Source organism: Saccopteryx bilineata, chromosome 1, assembly GCF_036850765.1.
Source record: "Saccopteryx bilineata isolate mSacBil1 chromosome 1, mSacBil1_pri_phased_curated, whole genome shotgun sequence".
Classification (NCBI taxonomy): domain Eukaryota; kingdom Metazoa; phylum Chordata; class Mammalia; order Chiroptera; family Emballonuridae; genus Saccopteryx; species Saccopteryx bilineata.
The window spans coordinates 317,528,901-317,553,067 of record NC_089490.1 but is presented as its reverse complement, the minus strand read 5'-3'; the positions used below and the strand labels follow the sequence as shown (position 1 = coordinate 317,553,067).

Below are 24,167 nucleotides of genomic sequence, written 5' to 3'. Positions count from 1 at the left end.
TGGTGCAGCCACTGTGGAAAACAGTATGGAGATTCCTTTAAAAATTAAAAATGGAACTGCCTTTTGACCCAGACATCCCACTTTTAGGAATATATCCCAAGAACACCATACCACTGACTCAAAAGAAGAATTGCACCTCCATGTTTATGGCAGCATTGTGCACAATAGTGATGATCTGGAAACAGCCCAAGTGTCCGTCAGTGGATGAGTGAATTAAAAAGCTGTGGTACTTATATACAATGAAATACTATGGGGCCATGAAAAAGAAGGAAATCTTACCTTTTGTGACAACATGGATGGACCTGGAAACTATTATGTTAAATGAAATTAGCCAGTCGGAGAAAGAAAAATATCATATGACCTCATTCATTTGAGGAAACGAAGAATCAATGTGAACTGAGGAATGGAATTGAGACAGAGGAGGGATCAAAGGGACCAGAGGAAAAGAGGACAGAGGGAAAGGGGATGATAGAATGGGATAAACCTGAAGGGAAGGGGGGAGGGAGATTGTGGGTAGGAGGTAAGGGAGATGTTGAGGGGAATATAGGGGAGGGGGGATGCACTCAGGGCGACACTAGAATCTATGTAAACACAATAAATTAAATAAAAACAACAACAAAAAAACCTGGAATAATAGAACTTCTGCCTTTTGAGTCAGTTTAATTGAACTAACTTGCTTTTGTTTCCTATAAAGATTAGAGAACTGATGTAATAGATTAAGTATATTTTTTCTGGATCAGCAACCACAATTCAATGATAACTTTAGAGATTGGTTTATACCTCTCTTTGTGATCAAAATTACCCACTTTGTAAAAAAGACTGTGACTTGTATGAATCATCATGACTTGCATCAGTTCAGTATGTAGGCAGAGCAGACTTTCACCTTTTTAAAAAGACTACATTTAAAGTGTAAGAAAGTCCCTTCTTTATCAGTATAAAGCTCCCAATGATGTCATTCTCAGGGTGGACACCCAAATCCTTTCCCACCAAAAGGTTAGACAATTTTTTTCCTGGTGTCTGAGCCACTAGTCAGTTTCCTGTGTTAACTTCAGGTCACACCCACCTTCTCCTGAAATGTGCCTCTCACGTGGCTAAAAACACGCAGGCTAGGGGACCCATCTTACGATTTTGAGCAGAAGTTGAACATTGGGAAAGAAAAGTTAAGTTGAAACTAGTCAGACTGAAACTGACTTGAGAGTTTTGAGGACTGAGCACTTTATGGAGCTTTGAGGATAGGAGTAGAAGCTAACTTTCCCAAACTCCTCTTCCAGGAGAGACATTAGAGCCTGTACTGTGTTTCATCTTCGGAAGTGTCAACACAATATGTGGGGCCAGCGCACCTGTGCACTACTAGAAGGAATGATTGCAAAGTAGCAGGAGTGGAGTTAGGGGAAAATGGAGAAAACAATTAAGAAAAAGAACAGTTCAGGCACATTGGCTCCCTCATGCCTAGATTTCTTTTGTTCACTTTGCTCTAGAATTTGAAATCTGGAGTCCTTTATTTAAAAATGGAAGTATGGATTGTTTACATGTTAATCTTTGCTCACTATGTTGTTTTTTTCCTCTCATTTCCCTGAGACAGCTGTAGAGAGGAATGGAAGCTTTGATTGGAGGGAGTGAAGAAGATAATGGAAAGCTTTAAATATTTGGGGCGAGGAATGCAAAATAAAACAAAGCCACTGAGAAGCATTTGGCATATCTGTAGATACAGAGGGAATCACAGTGGGAGGATAGCAGAGAATATAACCTATTTTGAATCCTTTGCCTAATGCTGACCTGTGCTCAGGAAAAACAGTGGAATGCCTTTCATATCTTTACCCTCTTTTTGTCTGCTCTGAATGAAGGATTCAAAGCTGAACTATATCTATAGCTCCTTACTTTGGTGAGTGTTTAACAGACCTTTATGAGTGATTTTGAGGACTTAGTCACCATTTATATTGTTTTAAAATTTATTTATTTGGGAGAAGAGAGAGAGAGAGAGAGAGAGAGAGAGAGAAACATTGATCTCTTGCCATATGAGCCCTGACTAAGGATCAAAACTGCAAACCTCTGTGCTTCAGTGCAAAGTTCTAACCATCCAAGCTATCTGGCCAGGGCACCATGTATATTGTTTTACGGCAAAATGTCTTCTCAGTTTCAAACAAGTGACTGACTAAAGAAGCCTATTATAAATTGGAATCTGCTTGTATGATATTTAATTGGACAGAGAAGTCTGGGAAGTAAGAAAGGACAGCAAAAATCTTTCTTGCAAATAGAGACACAGTTTAAATAATACAGAAATAAGTTTTAATGAAAAAAATGACTATTAACTTAATAGAAAGTTCTAAAAAAGAATTTTTTCTTATCTGTCTGTTTAGTTCACTGAGATGGGTGGTGGTAACATCTAAAATCTTATGTATATCTATTCAGAGGTAATGATTATATGTAAATAAAGTATCAGAAAAAATTTTAGAGAAGCTGTTGCAAATTTTAATTCTCAATCATATTTATAAAAACCAAGGCAGAGTCCTCGGCATAATTGTGAACTTACTATTTCTTTCCTTCATCTCCTGTATATTGAAGAGTCCCTCTTCTTTCCTGCCCTCTTGCCTCCTATCCTATAACTACTTTCAAAAAAGCATTACTTTCAACAAACTCTATTTCAAAGTGTCAGCCTGAAACAAGAATCACCATTTTGAGATTAGCTGATAACATATTAATATTTCATTTGAACCTTTTATGCAGACGTTATGTAGATAGGTCCTACATAACTAACATTAGGGTTACCTAATTTTGGTTTTGCTAAGTAAGAACATTACCATCAAATCATTGAAAAAATTACCACCTATTTTCATTATTTCGCAAAGAAAAGAAACTTTAATACTAAAAAGAGGGAAAGGATGTAATTTCAGAATAAAAGATGGTTCTTGCCAATAATATACCTTTATACTGAACCAAACTCCACTCCCTATGTATAATACTGTGCTGTTGTTTTTATTTTGCTGTGGACTTATAAAAACATTTCTATAAGTTTTTATGATGAGCTAGCCCTTGGTTTGGACACAAATACTCGAAGATTTCTGTTACAGAGCAAAGAACATAACCTGTATAGTCAGATGTCTCAGGTTTTGAATTCTGACTGTTATTTGCTTGCTCTGTGATCAGGGGAAAATCTCAGAGCTGTGAGCCCTGGCTTCCTCATCTGTATAATTGTGGTCATGAGGATGAGAGACAATTTACTTACTCTCTCTCTCTCTCTCTCTCTCTCTCTCTCTCAATCCTGGTACATGTAGATACTCAGGGCAGGTCCAAGCCATATGATCTTGTCATTTATTGGGGCAACAAGAGCCTTTAACTCTGACTGGCTAGTATGAGGTTAAGTGAACTCTGTGATTCAGTCTGGGTCTAAGTCATTAATGAGTTTAATCTTTACCTAATCTTTAAACACATTTCATCAAGATAACATTGTGCAGTGGTAGGCAAGATTAAAGAGAGGTGGAGAAGGAGGACCGGAGAATGTTGGAGACAGTTCAGAGATATAGCAAGAAAGGAATTAAGATTAAGAAGGTCGACTGGGGTATGGTGCAAATTTTGCGAGGGTAAAGAAAAAGAAATTAAATAATGGGGTCAGAATTCTGGGCTTGAGTATTTTAATTGACGATAAATAAATTCATGGTGAAGCGAATGAAGAATGACTATATGTAGTAAATGGGAAGGACCTGGGAATTTGGAATCAGAGGACATGAAATACAGCCTCAGATGACTCATATTTAGCTGTGTGACCTTGATGTAATCATTTAATCTCTCTGATGGAATGTTTTTAACTGTTAAATAAAGAACAGTACCTATTTCTCAAGATCGTTTAGAAAGCAGATGGGAAAATGAGAGAAAATGAGAAAATACTCAGCATTATTTATGTGTTAGGAATCTAACGCATAGATTCCTAATACACAATACACAATCAATAACTATTACCTGAATTTGTGTTGAGAAAAACAATGAATTTTATTGTAAATTTACTATGTATGAGCTACCTGCTGAAATCAATTGCATATGTTTTTCTCATCACTGAGGTCTTGTCTGTGAAACAAGATAATATCTAAATACCAACTAAAATTAATTGACCTAGAACTAAGTTTATTTCCTTTACGGGCATTTGATTCATCATTTAATACTTACTAATGTGTATAGTTGTTAAATTGTTACTGACAGTTAAACTTCACTAGCAACATTATGGTACCATAGATATCTGAATGAGGAGCTGTGCCTACAAACAGATGCTTTAAAAAATGCAAGAAAAGATTGCAAAAAGGGGAATGTATTGAATGTATTGATAAAGGTATCTGAGCTACGTGTTTTCAGGAAGTTTTTTAAAGGAGATTTTCTTGTGAAATGGAAAACTGAAATCTCCTTGAAGTTAATAATCCCCATCCAGCCAGGGCTCGCATGGCTTTCATGGAGGAAGGAGCCTTTGTAATCTACACCAGGGAAGGGCAGGGGGAGGGTGGTCAGAATGAAGAGAAGGGAGAAGAGTGAGAGCTGCGTGCGCCATCCCAGACAAGAAAAAGTCCAGACACCACGAGTCCAAGAGGTGAGAAGAATTGGTACAAAGAATTTGTAAAAACATGGAAAAATACTGATGGCCTCAATCACTACCTGATTATGGATGAATCCAGGTTTATCTCTCTAGCCTGAGCTCTGTGAGTTTAAGACCTGCATATCCAAATTTCTTCTGGGCATTTCCATCCTTGGGACTCACCTTCACATCCAACTCCACATGTACAAATGAAATGCCTATTTATTCGTTTAATTCTACTTTAATTATTAATTGTATTCTTGTCCTCATATAATGGCCATAGCATCCTTGTCAAAAATCAACTGACCATAGCTACATGGGATTATTTCTGGACTGTCAATTTTATTCCATTGATGCATAAGTCTGTCCTTATGTTGTATCACATACATTTGATTACTGTTGCTTTGTAATAAGTTTTGAAGTAGGGAAGTCTGAGTCCTCCAACTTTGTTCTTTTTCAAGATATTTTGGCTATTCTGTGTTCTATGAGTTTTCAAATGAATTTTAAGGTCAGCTGGACAGATTTATTTTTTTATTTTTTTAGTTTTTTACAAAGAAGTCAGTGGTATTTTGGTAAGGATTGTATTAAGTCTGAAAAACAATTTGGGGAGTATTGCCATCTTAAAAATATTAAGTCTTCCAATACATGAATGTGAAATATTTTTTTCCCATTTAGATCTTGTTTAATTTCTTTAAGTCATGTTTTATAAGTTTTCAGATTATAAATTTTCAACTTCTTTTTTAAAATTTATATCAAAGTACTTTTCTTTCTGATGCTATTGTAACTGGAATTGTTTCTTCAATTTCATTTTCATATTCTTCATTGAAGTGAATAGAAATATAACTGATTTTTGCATATTAAACTCATACTCTGCAAACTTGCTGAACTCATTTGTTAGTTCTAGTAACTTTTTTTGAAGGATTACTTAGGCTTTTCTATATAAAAAATCATGTGACATGCAAATAAATACGGTCTTACCTTTTCCCAATCTGGATGTTTCTCTTTCATTGATTATTGTTTAATTGCCCTAAGTATAATCTTCAGTACAATGTTGAATAGAAGTTGTGAGAGTGGAAATTTTTGTCTTTTTCTTGATTTTAGGGGGAAGGCATTCAATCTTTCATAACTGAGTATGATATCAACTGTGGGCTTTTTATCAATGCCTTTTATCAGGTTGAGAAAGTTTTTTATTCCTAATTTGCTGAGAGTTTTATTTTTAATCATGCAACAGTGTTAGATTTTGTCAAATGTTTTTTTTCCTTGCATCTGTTGAGATAATTATGCTTTTAAAATTCTATTGATATGGTATATTATATTAATTCTTTTTAGATGTTAAACCCATCTTGTATCCCTGGGGGAAACCCCACTTGCACATTGTATGTACTTCTCTCTATATATCGCTGAATTTGTTTTGATAGTAGTTTTGGAGGATTTTTGCACCCACATGTATAATAGATTTTGGTTTGAAGTTTTATTTTCTTGTGATGCCTCTGTTTGACTTTGGTACCAGAGTAATGACCTTATGCAATAAATTGGGAAGTGTTTCATCTTCTTCTATTTTTTGGAGGAGTTTGCGAAAACTTGGTATTAGTTTTTTAAATGTTTTGGTAGAATTCACTAATGAAGTCATCTGGTCCTGGACATTTCTTTGTGGATAGTTTTTTAATTATGAGTTCAATCTCTTCATTTGTTATAGTTCTATTCAGACTATTTCTTCTTGATTCAGTTTCATTACTTTGTATCTTTCTAGGAGTATGTCTATTTTATGTTATCTAATTTATTGGAATATAATTGTTTATAGTATTCCTTTATAGGATTGGTAGTAATGTCCCCTCTTTCATTTCTGATTTTAGTAATTTCAGTTTCCTCTGTTCCAAATTTTAATTTACTGAGAAGTTTGTCAGTTTTGTTGGTCATAAAGAACCTACTTTTAGTTTTGTTGACTTTCTCAAGTTGCTTATATAATACTTATTTAATTTACTTACATTGCAGTTTTTATTGTTTCCTTCTTTTGTTTTAGGTTTAATTTGTCTTTCTTCTTTGGTGTATTAAGGTGGAAAGTTAGGTTATTAATTTAAGATATATTTTTATATAGGCATTTTTATAGCTTTAAATTTCCCTTTGAGCACTGCCTTCATGGCATCCGTGAAATCTTGTAGGTTTCCATTTTCATTCACTTTTAAATATTTTCTAGTTTCCCTTGTGATTTCTTTTTTAAATTGGTTATTTAAGAGTATGTTAATTAATTTCCACATATTTGTAAAATTCCAGTTTTTCTTCTAGTATTAATTTCTAACTTTATTCCATTGTATCAATGTATAATTTCATTTGTTTTAAATTCATTGAGACTTGTACTCTGACCTAATATATCATCTATCTTGGACAATGTTCTATATGTTCTTGAGAAGAATATATATTCTGTTTTGTTGAGTGAAGTATTATTCTATAGATATATGTTAGGTCTAGTTGATTTACAGTGCTGTCCAGGTCATCTTTTCCTTATTGATACTGATGTCTAGTTCAATTACTATCTGATATAATTTTCTTAGTCTAATACAGTTTTTCTCCCATCCCACTCCTTGGTGCTATTATTGAAAAATATGTTTCTATATCTTATAAGCCTAACATTATTATATTCATTTTATTTTATATAGAAAAGGAGAAGAAATATGTTTATCTTCTATAATTCTATATATTTACTGGTACTTTTTTTTAATGTGGATTTAAATTACTATATCATCAGAGGCAGATTAAGGTTGGTTGAGGCCCCGGGCCACATCTCTCATTCCAGTCCATGGTTCAGTCATGTGGACTTCTTCAGGTTTTCCCCCCACACACAGGCTATTTCACACATCAGTGCCTTTGCTTCAACTGCTCTCTCTGCCTGGAAGCTACCTCCCCATTTCCCCCATATGACTGGGAAATTCCTACTCAGTTCTCAAGATGAAGGTCAGTGATTGCTTCCTCCAAGAATCCTATCTCGGCTATTACCTCTTTGTTTTACCCCACGGCTCGCTGTGCAGTCTTCTATCAGGGCACTTGAATTGCTGTTAATTATTTACCCATATACTTACTCTCAATTGTAATACTTGCTGAGGGCACTCATAGTACCCAACATGAATTGAAAACTTATTATACAACAGGCATTTTGCATTTTTTTTCATTCATTCCCACAACTCTATGAAGTGGAAACTATGTACCTCCTTTTGAAGATGGTGACACAGAGGTGATCCAGGTTGCCAGATGTTTGCTGTTAGAATTGAGATTAACAATCTCCTACTCCTGCCCATGCTCTTCAGCAGCAAACTCTATGCCTCTTGATGTCACTTCCTAGTACAGAGCCTGACACATAATTATGCCCAATACATGTAGGTTAAATGCAATAGTTTAGTAATGCATTTTTTAAAACTTAAGATTAAAAGACAAGATTTTGACCTCTACTCATTTTTACTTATTTTTGTTATTTGTTTCTCTATGGTGACTATAAAATCCTTAAATAAACAGTTCCATTCCCAGTGCTCCTGGGGCATTCAGGAAGGAGAGAATGTGGAAGAGTGTGTCCTACTTTGCATCAATTTTGCTTTCAGTCTGTCTGTATTGAAAGAATGATTTAGGACAGAAAAGACTGAGACCTTCAGATTTGCAAAAACCATTTTACATAAAATTTAGAAAACATTGACCACTTCAAAGAATGATGACGTTGATGCACGCCCAGAAACTCCTTGGTATGGCTTCTGCTCTGCTATTGGTAGGCAAGGGAAAGCATCTACAGGAGAAATTAGCCAGAAGTGGTGGAAGTAAAGGGAAGAAAATAAAACTGGCTGGATCATTCAGGACTGCTAGAAAGAGGAAAGGAAGGAATAAAAGCAAATGAACTGTGGGGAAGTAGCCCTGGTCAGCATGTCACTTTGTGATGTAGCATGTAACAGCATCAGCACGGTAGAGCCCCCTTTCTAGATTTCACTTTGCAGTTTTCTGGGGGCTGTTGCCCTGTGAGTTAGTAGGATGCTGACTCATAGGTTCTCCCTGGCCCCAAGCCAACCCTCAATCCTCAGTGGAGGAATTCCTCAATAGCTTTCTCATGGCACTTCATTCACTAAAACTGGTCTCAAGCCCTCAGAGTTCATGGAGAATTTCCCGGACAACAAGCATATCCAGAGATTTTTCTTCCTTTGGCACATTTTTGGTGTCATAGATTCAACACACATGAGGACCAAAGAAGAACCTGAGAAGTGATTAAGAGAAATAAGTCCTAACACACTGTTTCTATAAGTATATAGTAAATTCTTGGTCTACAACTTGAAGTTGTGTCTTTCTCTATTTTTAAGTGTGGCCATGTGGTTTACTTATTGAACCTCATTTCCTTCCTCTGCCCTTTCCTCCTCCCTTCCTCCTCCTCCTTCTTCCTGCTTAGAATAGAGATGTAATGGCTGAAACTTCGCTGGCCACCTTGAATCTCATGGCAAACACGTGAGTGGAAGCCATATGGTAAGAATAGCAGAATTAAATGTTAGAAGGGACTTAGGTTCCTATTAACCATGGACTCACCTTACCACCCCTGAACCTATTAAACTTCAGACATTTTATATCATTGAGAAGAACAAACCCATTTATGTTTAAGCCACAATATTTATGGGTCTCTGTTACTAGCAGCTGGATGGAATTTCTAAATGATACAGGGTTTCACATGACAATAAGATGTCATACATGCAAGGCCCTGCTAAACACAATGTGTAAAATTCAGGCAGGGAGGTCATTGATAGAGCTGATACAATAGCTTTTTCTGAACTTTTGTGCTATAAGTCAGAGGTGTTTGTCTTATTCTGTAGTGCATAAACCAGTGCATGTGCAGAGTGTGTAAAGTAGAAGACTTCCACTGTTGAAAGGTTTGCCTATGCTTTGCCAGAAGTAGCAATTTCAGGGCAATGCCAGGGCCCTTCAGACTTTGAAAACAAAACTCCTTTTGATGACCTCTGAGTGCACTGCCCCTTAGAGAAATATTGAGATTTAAATAATAACTGGTTAATTATCATAACTTTTAAAGCAATTATTTGTTAATTATCATATAAATTCCTACTATTACTGAACAGTTTGAGCACCTATTATGTGCCAAGCACTGTACTAGTTGTCTATATGCATTATATCACTTCATACTTCCAATAATCTAAGAAAATTAATGTTAAAGGTACCTACTGTTGTTTCCTTCACTTATAAGCAAAATGTGTTCTTTAATATTTGAGTTAATGACATAGATTGTTTAATGAATCTGTTTCATCTAAATTACTAAAGGCTCTTCCTTAATAGACACCCACAGAGGCTGGTTGGAAAGGTTCAGTATTGTTTTGTCAGGGGGCATCAGGCATCATTACAATCAGAGACCCTCTCCCTCCATATCCTACATTTATGGGAATTTTAAACCTTTCATCAAGGCTTTTGTGTTGGCTATTAAGCAGCAGTCCTGCCTGGCTGGAGGTTCATGCTTTACTGTGGGTGCTGAGGGTGGTGGATTAATCCAAACACCAGGTAATTAATGGAGAAGAGATATAATGGGAGAATGGATCATCCACCAAGTGAAAATCAGGCTGTGAACAAGCTTCAGCAAATTACCTGAATAATCACTACACAGTTGCCTCACATTCTCATACATACACTCATACACATATTTCTCGATCTCATTCTCTAAAAATCCACAATGGGAGTTGAGTTTCTTAATACTTTTATCCTTGTATGTTAGTGCTATGATTACAAAGAAAGACTTTGGAGAAACTGCCCAGCTGATACTAGGGGCTTAATCAATGAATTACTATCACTTTCAGAAAGGAAGTTCTGAAAGAAAAATAGCTGGCTTAGTTGTTTAAACACTGGACTGGAAGTGACAACTCATGACACCATATGATACTTTGAGCAATGCCGGTGGTGCTTTCAGTGACCCAAAAGGCTCAGCAAGGTCCACATTTGTTTGGCATTCATTTTTATAAGATAAATTTTCCTATTCATGAAATATATCTATGTTCCAATTATATTACCTTCTCAGCTCCAAACTGGGGAAGATAATATCAGTAAGGTGGAACATGACAAATATTTATTTATAAATTTCTTTTATGACACAGAAGTTATTAAAAGTAAGTGATATAAAATGAAATGAAAACCCTTAGACCAACGTGTGCCTTCCTGCTTCAAACCAAACCCTAAAAATGTTAGCGTAGACACCTGCTTAGAATATATTTTTGCTACTCCCTTTTGAAGTTGAGGAAAAGAAGCAATGCTGAAGTGGGAATGGGGACTAGAGGGAAGGTGTGCAGAGGCAGAGCTTGACAAATGGCTGTGCTCATGCTTCTGTATGAATCAATGAAGGAGAAAAATGCAGTAGGTGAAATGAGGGGTGATCCTGTGTGCAGTGATTGGATGACATATGACACCTTATTCATATCTGTTTATAATAACCTCCTGCAAGACAGGCATGGAAATGATTAATAATTCATTTGGATAAAAAGAATGATCATGTTCTAGGTTGAATAAAAAGACTTAGTCATAAGGCCTTTTCCCTTTAGCAGAACTTTCCTTCAAAGAACCCCCAGTCATGACCATGTTCATTTTGCACAAAATCATGGAGTATTCTGAAATGCATTGGTACTCACATAACAGGGAACCAGTTCTCCCCTCAGGCATGCCCAGTGGGTGGTTATGTTTTTGGGAATGCTGCATCCACTCTTTTAGGTCACTGGGGGGTCCAGTTAATGAATGCATTGAAAGACCAGGATGTTTGGTGTCCTAGAGACCAAAGAACGGTATTATTGAATTAATGTTTTACTTATCACTTGGATGGTTCCATATCTTGAAGACAGTGTCAACCATCAGTAAATGGCACCCCAGTGGCCAAGAAGAGTCAATGGGCCTATTGCAAACTTGCCTTGCATTCATTTCTGCAAAAGGCTTTTTCCTTCCCATTGAATACATTTGGACAATCAAAAGGAGAAAAGCCATACCTGTAGTATTCATCTCCCACAAAGAAAAGGGTCTTCTGTGCATCCTTGAGGTAGACGGCAGCATCTATTCGCTGCACGTACCTTGGAAACCCATAGTCATAAATAGTTCTAGGGGGACCTTGCATTTGGAATCCTCTTGTTATCCAGTAATGGGGGCCTGAAAGCAGAAATTAAAGTTGACAAACACTCTGTCCCACTTAGTGGTGCACTTCACTCATAAGGATGCTGTGGGGGATCATAAATGGAACTAGTTTCTGGGATATTTGCCATGACTATAACCAAATAGGAGATATAAGCCTCTAACTATTCAACTCAGTACAAGACTTAAAAGTTGCACTGAGCCCTGGCAGGTTGGCTCAGTGGTAGAGCATCCATGTGTGGATATCCTGGATTCAATTCAGGGTACTCAGGAGAAGCAACCATCTGCCTCTCCACCCCTCCCCCAACCTCTTCCCCTTCTCTCTCTCTCTCCCCCTCCCCTCCTGCAGACTGTCTAAGGCACTAAAAATAGCTTGGTTGCCAAGCAACAGAGCAATGGCCCCAGATGGGCAGACCATCGCTCCAAAGAGGGCTTACTGGGTAGATCCGGTGGGGTTCATATGGGAGTCTGTCTCTCTGCCTCTACTCCTCTAACTTAAAAAAAAGTTACCCTGGAGGCATCTCCCAACCACAAATAAAGCAAAGGTAAATAAAACATCCTGGCATAGCATCAAAGGTATTATTCTTCTCACATTGGGTTCTATGTTGGCTTTTGTTACTTAGAGGCTCTCAAGAGGGTATGCCATGTCATACCAACTTCCAATCTCCCTGGGCACTGTCCTTAGCATGAAACCTCACTAGGGAAAAAGCTTGGCTCTGAGAACAATTTGAAGTCATTGTCAATTCCGTCTTCATTACAGTACAATAGGGTGGCACTGAATGTCCCACCTGAGGAGAAGGAATGACCAAAACGTGATCACTGAACAAACGTTGACAGTGTTAATGTTCCAAACACAGCAGGCACCACACCCTGCCATTTCTTTCATTGAGACATCCTTAGGGTACCTTTAAAGAAGTAAGCAGTGCCCCTCTCTGCCACTTCATATGCTGCATCCACATTGGACATGAGCTGAGGAAAGGAGCTGGTGATGGTGCTTGGCCGGATCCCTGCCATCAGGTGAACCTGCCGACGCCAGAAAATCCTATTGGACAATGCAAAAGACATTAAGATCAAGGATCCATTTAGATTTTAAATTGAACTGAAATATACAGCAAGCTGCACTTCAGAGGCCGTTGCAAATGCCTCTTGCCCCTGTCTTGTTTTTAAGAACATACTTTTCTTTTTACCTTAGTAAATAGTTTCTTCTTCCTTTTCATTCTCTTAGCTTCTCTGCAATCCCCTTTCCTGCATATATTTAATGATGGTCAAACTACTGAAGGATATAGCAAGGAAATGACATCAATGATTTACACATTTAAGCTATGCACCTTCCTTTTCCAAATACCATTTGATACAAATTTCCTTTTCCTATTCTGATCGTTAAAAATTAAAATCTCACAAAGATAAATATGATCTAGGTGGGCATTATGAATACTATGCAAATAAACTCAAACTTTGTGGTTGAAAGATGCTAATTATTCCCAGTGAAAACAGCAAAACTGTTAATTATAAATTATCATGCTGCTTATATGCTTATCTATTGAAAGTGTTTGTATTTTTTAACCTGATGGCTAATTAACAGAAAATCTGGTAACACACAAATTAACTAGGTTTAGCCATTTATTCATTCACTTACCCAATATTATGTCCATAAAATCATGGTAATATACATGGCGGTTGTGGGTTGAAACTTTCAATGTTAACGTGGTCCATTTTGATTTTTCAGATAAAAATTATTTTTATAAAATACAGTTGATTTGATTCTATAGAAGCTAGAGTCAATGCAGAAAAGTGGCCCTGGCCAGTGGCTCAGTGGATAGAACATTGGTCCGATATATGGATGTCCCAGGTTCGATTCTTGGTCAGGGCACACAGGAGAAAAGCCCATCTGCTTCTGCACCACTCTTCTCTCTCTCTCTCTCTCTCTCTCTCTCTCTCTCTCTCTCTCTCTCTCTCTCTCTCCCCTTTTGCCTCCTACAGCCATGGCTCAATTGGTTTGAAAGCATTGGCCCTGGGTGCTGAGGATGGCTTGTGGAACCTCTGCCTCATGCTATAAAAATAGCTGGGTTGCAAGCATGGTCCCAGATGGGGCTTGCCGGGTGGATCCCTGTCTGGGTGCATGCAGGATTCTGTGTCTCTATCTCCCTTCCTCTCACTTAGAAAAAAGAAGAAAAGAATACAGAAAATTGTTTGTGGACAGGGAAACTGTAATAATATTTTGACATTTAACTTTCCATGTAGTGACCTAAGAAACTCCTCAAATCTTACAGTGGGTTTTCCTATTCAATTAATTTAACAAATATTTATGGAACATCAAGGATGAAAGGTTGAACCCAGGCCTTCTCTCAAGGAGCTTGAAATCTAGTAGTAGAGACAGATAAGTGATTAGGACATTCGAATTCAGAGTGAACAGTTCTACAGAGTTAAGCTCAGGACACTCTGGGAACACACAGAAAGGACACCCTACTGCACGTAGGGGTTTGGTGAAGGCATTCCAGATGAGGCAATTTAAGCTGATAATGAAAGCTAAAAGAGAGCTATACTGGGAAGAGAAAAATATTTCTTCATGTTTTCCTAAGTGGCATCATGATGTAGAAGGAAGAACATACTGTGTTTTAGAAGACATAGGCTAGTGTTCCAAATGACCAGTGTCTCCAAGCCTCAGTTTCATCATCTCTTAAATGCAAATAATACCTGGCCTAAGTAATGAGATCACTGAGGATCAAATGAGATACTGCATAGGAAAGTACATTATAAACATTCTGTTTTTATAATTATAAAAGTTATTTGCTTAGGCATTAACTACCCACTAATTGATCACCCACCATAGACCATACCCAGGTGGCAAAAATCCATTTAGGGTATATAGCCTCACCTCAGGCCCCAGACATCACAGCCTTATCTGTAGCACATATATTACCAGATGAAAAACTAAGTCTCAGTATGGTTGATGGCCCCAAAGTTCATCTGGTGATTGGGGGAGACAAACCCGAATCAGACTTCAGCGGGCCTGATTTTCATCACATACCTATCTCATCTACCTGCTCATTCTCAGCCTGTGATGTTTGGTTTTTTTTTGTTTAGAACTCAACGCCCTGGCAGGTTGGCTCAGCGGTAGAGCATCGGCCTGGCGTGCGGGGGACCCGGGTTCGATTCCCGGCCAGGGCACATAGGAGAAGCGCCCATTTGCTTCTCCACCCCCCCCTTCCCTCCTTCCTCTCTGTCTCTCTCTTCCCCTCCCGCAGCCAAGGCTCCATTGGAGCAAAGATGGCCCGGGCACTGGGGATGGCTCCTTGGCCTCTACCCCAGGCGCTAGAGTGGCTCTGGTTGTGGCAGAGCGTCGCCCCTGGTGGGCGTGCCGGGTGGATCCCGGTTGGGCGCATGCGGGAGTCTGTCTGACTGTCTCTCCCCGTTTCCAGCTTCAGAAAAAAAAAAAAAAAAAAAAAAGAACTCAACCCCTTGTCCAATCAGGCCTAGCTTTTTCTGAAGGCAAGAGAGACTTTCTCTTCTTTTTCTCCACCACTACAAAATGAGCACAGGTTAGGGAAGAACTGGTTAGTGACAATAGATCAACAGATCCTGTCAATAGTCCATAATCTGAACTTTGATAAGGACAGCAAGACTGGATTAATTGGGAACTTGATGGGGAATCTGAAAAGCAAGTGTTTTCTAATTAATTTAATTTAACCCATAGTTCTGAAATGCTGATTCTGTTAAAGTCAGTGTTCTAGATGTTTGTGAAGGCAGAAAGTGTACATTTCAGGGGATTATAATGGCGGGGACAGGGAATGGGAAGGCAGGTGGTGGGCTGAGGGCAGGGGCCAGGCAGACCTTCCTCTGATACATAGGCTGTATCTGAATTTCATCTCTGGGATGCATTTCTTTCATTCTCATTTAAAAATCAATAAACCGTACTTCTCTTCAGACACTAAAAGTCAATGAGTGACTCTAGGCAAAAATTGAACCCTATCTTTTATCTGAAGTTATAGGATATTGCTGTCCCAAATATCTCAATATGAGAGGTTGTAAAGTGTAATGACTAGGAGTGCAGGCGAACCAAAAGGTACTTGTGGAACTTTTTACTGGTGGTAGTATCTCAAATTTTTTACCACATAAACATGGCTTTAGGTATTGTGGACATTGTGAGGACTACATTGAGAGAGAGTAGTTCTAAATCAAGAGTGATTTTGTGCCTGGGGAACATTTGGCAATGTCTGGTGACAACTTTGGTGTTACAGCTGGGGTTGGGCCATGCTACTGGAGTCTAACAGAGGCTGGGGATGCTGCTAAACATCCTGCAATGGCCAGGACAGCCCTGCACAACAAAATTTACCTGGCACAAAATATCAGTAGTGCCAAAGCTGAGAAACCCTGGTTTAAACACTGTCAGAACATATTACAATGTATGCACTGTATACGTAAAATAGAAATAAACTCTACTCATCGCTTTATATAAAGCATCGCAAATTCCAAAAAAACTCTACCTTTATGAAAATTTTCAATACACTAATGAAGAAAAACTATGTCTAGTGGGTAGTAAAGCAACAGAAATCTCAGAGGACTCACAAGCTTAGGCTATAGGTTACTATAAGAAATAAATTAAAATGGATGAAAAAGAGTATAGTAAGTAACTTCCTAATACACTAGAGAATGGATTTAAAATATACTGCTCCTCCCTCATCTATGAGCTTGTTGGAAAAAAACAGATACAGTATGTACTTAAACTGGTAATGAAAACAGATAAACAGATCATATCAGTAGTCTGTAATCTGATCTTTGATAAAGAATACAAAACAATGGAATTTATTGATATTGTGGATCTGCAGATTAGATATTTAGCTGCACTATTTACCTTTGGGTCCCCAGGAGCTAACACCATGCCTGGTGTAAGTCAAGGTCCAATAAATATTTGTTGGTGAAATAAATAGGTGCCAGAGTGTTGAGCGGAACCTATTTGATCATCAATTATAGTATTATCTGACATTTTCATTCCCTTTAGCTAAAGAACAGCAACTAATTTTCCAAGTTTGAGATTAGGTCACTGGTAACCTCCACTTGGCCCTGTTCTGTGAGTTCCATGGGGACAGGGTCATGTATTAGTCATTTTAAATCTCCATTTAGCAGAGTGCCTGGCACATCTAGGGGCTTGATCCATGTTTGTTAAGCCTTTGTTCTCTTTTTGTGATACCAACCACCTTTGCTCCCCCCGCCTCCTTAAGCTGATCCTTCAGTCTCACTTTCAGGAGATACCATCATCTCCTCTTGGCTGGACTGTCAAGGCTATTCGGCATGAGCTGAATGGGCACCTTGATTTTCCATTCTTTTCAACCCTTTACTTCCTTTGACTCTGTTCTTTTCCGTCACCCTGTTCCCTAGCTTCAGGAGAAAGAGGTGTCTTTCCTCTTTTTGATGCTCACAACTGAACTGCTACTTCTCTGCCTGAGACTGGGCGATGTGGCGCAGGGACAGAAGCAAGGAATGCTGGAAGCCTTGTTTTTCATTGGGTATGTGACCTCATCTTGAGTCATTTTAAGTTTTTTTTGAGACTCAGACCTTCTGTCAAATAAGGGTGAGAAAAATAATAACATCTACGTTAATATTTCAAAGGATCAATTGAGATAATGCCTATTATCTTTTTATAAACTCTGGACTACTTTTATAATTATTTGAAGATAACTTAAAAAGACATGTTTCACTCTAAATTTATTAATAGATGATACATAAAACTTAGAGTTTATCAACAGAGTCAAATGTCTTTTAAAATTTATCTCCCTGGTATAAAATAGGTCTATCACTGGAAACTTTGAAGTCACATGAGGGGTTCACTAACCAGATTTGCTTATATCAGAGTACCTTAGAAGCCAAGAAATCAATCATACATCTAACTCGCTGAGCCCAAGCAAAATACAGCTTATAAAATTGAAAACCCATGTTGAGACTGTAGTATGGGTTAAAAATATTTGTGGCTGTGCATAGTTCTCTTAAATTACCTGTATAACCATCTGAGAACATGATAGAGAACTATAGTATATTTATAAGCTGAACTTGTGAAGATGTGAAGAACCCCCTTCTTTGCTAAAAAGAGGGAGTTCAGAAGAAATAACAAGTCAGGGATCTTGGTACATCCTCTTCTTGTCTGAATTCTTAATATAAAACAGAGAATCGTTTACGTAAACACAATGCCATTTGTTGACTTTCAGTGGTACAACCTTATAAAAAGGACACATCATGGACATAGATAAAAGTGAAGTGGTTACTAGGGGGAGGAGAATTGGGAGAGGGGAATAGAAAGGGACAAACATACGGTGACAGAAAATGATTTGACTTTGGATGATGAGCACACAACACAATAGTTCAAATGTTATAGAAATGTTTACCTGAAACTTATGTACTCTTATTGACTAATGTCAATTAAATCTAATTTTCTTTATTTTCTTTCTGTTTTAAAAATTCAGTGAGAAGAGGGGTGGCAGAGAGACAGACTCCCTCATGAACCCCAACTGGGATCCACCTGGCAAGCCCACTAGGGGCTGATGTTCCGCCCATCTGTAGCATTGCTCCATTGCTCAGAACCTGAGCTCTTCTTAGTGCCTGAGGCAGAGGCCATGGAGCCATCCTCAGTGCATGGAGCCACCCCACTCCAATCAAGCCAGGGCTGCAGGAGTGGAAGAGAGAGAGACAGAAGCAAGAGGGAGAGGGGTGGAAAAGAAGATGGACACTTCTGTGTGTCCTAACTGGGAATTGAACCTGGGGCATCCACGTGCTGGGCTGACACTCTACTACTGAGCCAACCAGCCAGGGCCAATTTACTTTTCTAAATAAAAAATAAAAAAATAAAAATAAGACATATCTTCAGGGAGATTGGAAAGGAGGAAGACTTCCTTTCAGTTGTACCAGCTGTATTCAAGGCTGTGGAACTCTGGAATAGATTTCAAATATACTACCTAGTAGTTGCGATTACTGGGTTTATTGTCCTTCCTTCTCACATGCTTTGCATTTGCTTTTTTCCTCTCTCCCTCTCTCCTTCCTCTTTTTCTTTCTTTCTTCCTCTCCTTCCTTCCTTCCTTCCTTCCTTCCTTCCTTCCTTCCTTCCTTCCTTCCTTCCTTCCTTCCTTCCTTCCTTCCTTCTTTCCTTCTCTTTCTTCTTTCTCTTTCTTTCTTTCTTTCTTTCTTTCTTTCTTTCTTTCTTTCTCTTTCTTTCTTTCTTTCTTTCTTCTTTCTTTCTTTCTTTTCTTTTCTTTCTTTCTCCTTCCTTCCTTCCTTCCTTCCTTCCTTCCTTCCTTCCTTCCTTCCTTCTTTCCTTCTTTCTTTCTTTATTTCTCTCGCCTTCTTTCCTTCCTTCCTTCCTTCCTTCCTTCCTTCCTTCCTTCCTTCCTTCCTTCCTTCCTTCCTTCCTTCCTTCTCTTTCTTTCTTTCTTTCTTTCTTTCTTTCTTTCTTTCTTTCTTCTTTCTTTCTTTCTTTTCTTTTCTTTCTTTCTATCTCCTTCCTTCCTTCCTTCCTTCCTTCCTTCCTTCTTTCCTTCTTTCTTTCTTTATTTCTCTCGCCTTCCTTCCTTCTTTCCTTCCTTCCTTCCTTCCTTCCTTCCTTCCTTCCTTCCTTCCTTCCTTCCTTCCTTCCTTCCTTCTCTTTCTTTCTTTCTTTCTTTCTTTCTTTCTTTCTTTCTTTCTTCTTTCTTTCTTTCTTTTCTTTTCTTTCTTTCTATCTCCTTCCTTCCTTCCTTCCTTCCTTCCTTCCTTCCTTCCTTCCTTCCTTCCTTCTTTCCTTCTTTCTTTCTTTATTTCTCTCGCCTTCCTTCTTTCCTTCCTTCCTTCCTTCCTTCCTTCCTTCCTTCCTTCCTTCCTTCCTTCCTTCTTTCCTTCTTTCTTTCTTTATTTCTCTCGCCTTCCTTCTTTCCTTCCTTCCTTCCTTCCTTCCTTCCTTCCTTCCTTCCTTCCTTCCTTCCTTCTCTTTCTTTCTTTCTTTCTTTCTTTCTTTCTTTCTATCCCCTTCCTTCCTTCCTTCCTTCCTTCCTTCCTTCCTTCCTTCCTTCCTTCCTTCCTTCCTCTTTCCTTCTTTCCTTTCAGCTCCTTTTCATGTCCCCAAATTGTCCAAGTATTACTCATCTTGAAAAATCCTCATTTGACCCTGTGGCCTCTTCCAGCTATTGACTTATGTCCCTTTGTTTTCAGTCAGATTCTCAAATGAATCATGTCCATTAGCTACCCACCAATGTTCTTTCACGCCACGTAATCTGGTTTCCTTCCTCACCACTCCACTGAATTTGCATTTCTTAATTATCCTGCCAGTCAGACTCCTCCAGTTCTCAATCTGGTGACCTCAGGCAGCATTTCCACTGTTATTCACTTAGAAAAACTTCTCTTTTCTGATATATTTTAGACTTCACTACAGGGATTCTGTCTCTGACGTCAAATAGACCCAAGTTAAAATTCCAGCTGGAGATAATAACAGTGTGGATTAAATCAGTAAGTGTTGTTGGAGTTTATTTTCACATATTCAACTGTCTCTTCCCAGTGGGAGATTTCACAACTCATGGAAGCCTTCAACTCTCCCCTGAGCACTAGCTTATTTCTATAAAATCTTACTAGAGTCATCATCACCTGAAATCCAACACATCTACCACTTCTTTCTTTCATTTTTGTGTGAACCAGTCAGAACTAACATTTTTTTTCAAACGCACAACAAAACTTAATTTTTTGTTTTTTGTGAATTATGCTGAAACTTTTGACTCTTTTTCACCCATTCACCAAATTACTGTCCAAGTCTTGCTGGTGCCTCCCTTAGAGTGCCTTTTTCATTCATCCTTCTCTTTAATTCTGTTGGGTACTTGATACCCATAAAAATGTCTTTGTTTGCATTCTAGTCTAAGATACATAGTATCTTTCAAAGTGTGACAGTAATGATTGACATGTTTTTAAATAAAGAATCTTATTTTGAGAATAAAACAATGTGGAGAAGTCTATCAAACATGTTTTTAGAAACTCAGTCTCAGACCACCCTCCTCTTGTGGCTGTTGAGCCTACTGGCAGACAAGGGCCCAGGAGTACATCAGCAGCCCTGAGTGCTTTTCTGCCAACTCAAATGTGTCTGGTCAAAAGGCATAAGTTCACCCACATTTAGTGCTTCTGTTGGTAGTTCTGTTGTGTAACAGAAGGTTTTCTATATGAGTGATAGGATGAACTCAGGATCGGGAGTCAGAAAGCCAGGGTTGCAGTTGAGGGTCCACTAGGCTGGAAGACCTGGGTCTAGCTTTCTTATCTCTAAGATTAAGAATTTGAACATGATCAACCTGTATATATACTTATCCCATTTGTAAAATGCTATTAATCTCCTAAGGTCTATAGCTGATTGTGTTATTTTTAATTTTATCCTTAAAATGACATTATATAAAATTCAGAATGGTCTAAAAAATGTAAATATAATTTTGCTGTGGCTATAATTCAGTCATTTACCTCTTCTCTTCCTTAAGTGCTTGAGGAAATCTGGGATAGTATCAGTATTTTGTCATCTAGTACATAGAATAAACATATGTAAATTAAACATATATGACTTTCTACCCATTATACCTGAAGTTTAGTTCTTTTCAAACAGAACATTTGAATGTATCAATGTTCCTTTATACACTATGGAGAGTGTGTAACAACCTCACAGTGACTTTAAAAGGGACTGCATTCCATATTGCTTTGGAAACAAATAATGTGGTTATTATATTCGTGGTTTGAATGCCTCATCAACAGGTTATTGTTGGTGATGGGGAATTCAGGCTTGCGGTGGGAGAGAGCAGACTGGAGCTCTTTCATAATGGCCCCCAGGTGGCCATTGTAGCCGTGACTTGAAAGACTCCTTTGTTCTTTGTCCAGGCTTAGCAAGCACTTTGGGACTTTTTGTGACAGCAGGTAGGCGATCAGAACTATGGAGTCATGGGATTCTTTCTCTGGGTGACACAGGAGGAGATGGTAGAGCAGGGCAGTTTGAAGCACAGGCCTTGCTCCACATTTAGGAGTGGGTCCCAGTTCAAACCTTCACTAGCAATGTGTTCTTGAACAAGTGGCTTATCCTTCCCGTGTCTTATAAAAAGAGAATAATAATTCATTCTTCCCAGGGCCGTTGTAAAGATTTGATAATAAAGTCTTTAGATAGTAAGTACTGAACACATTGAAGTCACTATTAATATCAGACAACACCTCATTTTAACATGGAGAAAGAGAGAGGTTCAAGGTCTCATGGCCAGTTAATGGCAAACCAGTGCTAGAAGGGGACCACTCATCATCCCTCCCCAGCCACTTATGCACCTAAACGTCTCTTGTATCCACACCTCCCTTTCTATTCTGTTACCATCCTTAGTATTTACAGTCAAGACTTCATCAAAAGATGTATCTACTTCAAATAGTCATTAGTAATTGCTAAATGTTCATAGTTTGATAGGTTTTAAAATTTATTATTATTATTATTGCTGCTTTTTAAAGAAAATAGTTACACTTGTATCAGAAGGCATCTTTAACTTCACTGTCTCCTTTGTCCCTACCACAGCCACTGATATTTGCTAAAAGAATAAGCTATATGTTACACCGTGGCCAGTATCTCATTTCTTTATCACCGAATGAGTACCACGTGCACCCGTCTGGGCAACGTAAACTCTGACAATATTATCCCTTAGAAGAAGCCAACGTTACTTAACATGGCGTTCCAGGCCCCTCCTGCTCTGTCACTCTGAACCAATGCCTACCAATTCTGTTTAGGTTTACTTCTGGTAAAAGTCAATAAAAAATTCAATAATTAATGTCTTAATATAAAAAGAATCCAATAAAAATAAATAATAATAAAAAATACTTCAAGTTTCCAAGCCTCAATCCATTGGACATAATTCTTGATTCCCACTCTCAAATATTTACTGGAAATAAATGTGTTTGGCGCATTACTTGTCCAGGGTTACCTAATCAGTAAAATCCTACTTTTGCCTCACCCTATATACATATATAAAATAAAGATGAAAATTAAAATTCATTGACATGGAAAAATGAGATGATGTTGAGTGAAAAATATCTATAAATTATTTTTTTCACACTTGTAGGACAACCTCATTGTCTTAAGCACAGTTTAGGCTTACCGGTCCCTGAAGAGTAGGAGTTCCTTCCCCAGCATTGTCACTGCATCAAAGGCTGAGCTGGAGTCACAGAGGTCAGGGATGGACGGATTATGAGGGGGAGCATTTGGCACAGTGGGTTTTCCTGGAAATGTTTTCCGAGGTCCTAGGATTCAAAGCGACTTGGTCAAACGGCACCAGGAATCTAGTCTGCGCACTTCACCTCCACAGACCCACTTTCAGTGCATTTGCAAGGTGAAGACAGCATTGCTGTTGATGGCAGGCGGACCTGGGTTTGAACCCAGCTTCATTGGTTACTGGGTGTGAGATAAATGGGCAAATAGACTCTCCAAGCCTCAGTTTCCTCATTAGTAAAATGGAAGGGGGTGATAACAGTACCTAATCAGGTTTTTGTGAGAATTCGATAGTGCCTGAAAAGACTCAGTACAGTACTTGGCACATAGTACATGCTCAAAGAATAGTAGCTATTATTTTATTATTAGACATAACTTCTTTGATATCTACAGGCATCCTAAATGAAATGTACTTTAAAAGTTGCCACTGATTGTTTCTTTGTAATTAAATACTGCATTCTCAATAAGATAATAACTTTCTTATGTGTTTTCATGTTATTTTCATTCACTTCTGGGTGTCCTACACTGAGCATAAGCGTTTTATTAGGCCCCTCAGGAGAGACTCGGGATTTTCGTGGCACTGAGGTGTACTGACCGTGTTTGCTACTTAAAGGCATCATCTCTGGTATCAGTAACTTGCAGGCCAGGAAACATCTGTGCAGGGGATGACTTCCCCAAGCTTCTGAATCATGATGGATAGACATGAAGCTCGACGAGATAAAGGATATACGAACTAGAAGAGGCCTGTACATTTGTGTCACTATGTGGAGAAGGGCTATCCAGCATTCATACTATCTGAAAACTGGTCTTTGCAAGAGCAAGAAATAAACTTGTGCATTGTGCTACACCACTGAAATCTTGGAAATATTTATTGTTCCACTAATCACCTCCCTAAATCCCCTGTTATAGATATAAGAGAATAAATGATTTTAAAAAAACCCATCTTCTAGTGGCTCCTCTTGTAAAACAAGGACTGCTCTTTGGGAAAACTGCAGGTGAGTTTTTATCTCACGCTGTGTGTTCCCAAGGGACTAGCGGCCAGCTACAGAAGAATGAGCTGGGCTGTCTGACTTATAGCCTCTGGGGCAAGGAAAGACTGAAACACTGACTCCAAAGCTTATGTGAAAATCAGTTTCTAGATTTTTCTGCCTTTAAACATTAATGAAAAAGTGCCCAGTTCTAATAGTGTGTCAAGATTTTTTTCTCTTGAACTAATGAATTTGTCTTTTTTTTTAAAGGAAGTTGGGTATGGAGTTTCTAGTGCTCCTTTAT

The 24,167-nt window shown here is 38.3% G+C and overlaps 1 protein-coding gene and 1 long non-coding RNA gene across 3 annotated transcripts in view; one reads left to right on the top strand and one right to left on the bottom strand.

Moving 5' to 3' along the window:
- Positions 1 to 24,167, bottom strand: part of MMP20 (matrix metallopeptidase 20) — a 47,745-nt gene that overhangs the window by 7,873 nt on the left and 15,705 nt on the right. Inside the window, exons 6-8 of the mRNA XM_066247706.1 lie at positions 22,786 to 22,927; positions 12,586 to 12,722; positions 11,542 to 11,698 (exon numbers count right to left, since the gene is read on the bottom strand). Coding sequence (XP_066103803.1) covers positions 11,542 to 11,698; positions 12,586 to 12,722; positions 22,786 to 22,927 — 436 coding nt within the window. The remainder of the gene's footprint in view (positions 1 to 11,541; positions 11,699 to 12,585; positions 12,723 to 22,785; positions 22,928 to 24,167) is intronic.
- Positions 3,488 to 24,167, top strand: part of LOC136316005 (uncharacterized) — a 159,761-nt gene continuing 139,081 nt past the window's right edge. For both annotated transcript variants that reach the window (XR_010727634.1, XR_010727636.1), the window contains exon 1: positions 3,488 to 4,570. This is a non-coding gene — a long non-coding RNA (uncharacterized lncRNA). The remainder of the gene's footprint in view (positions 4,571 to 24,167) is intronic.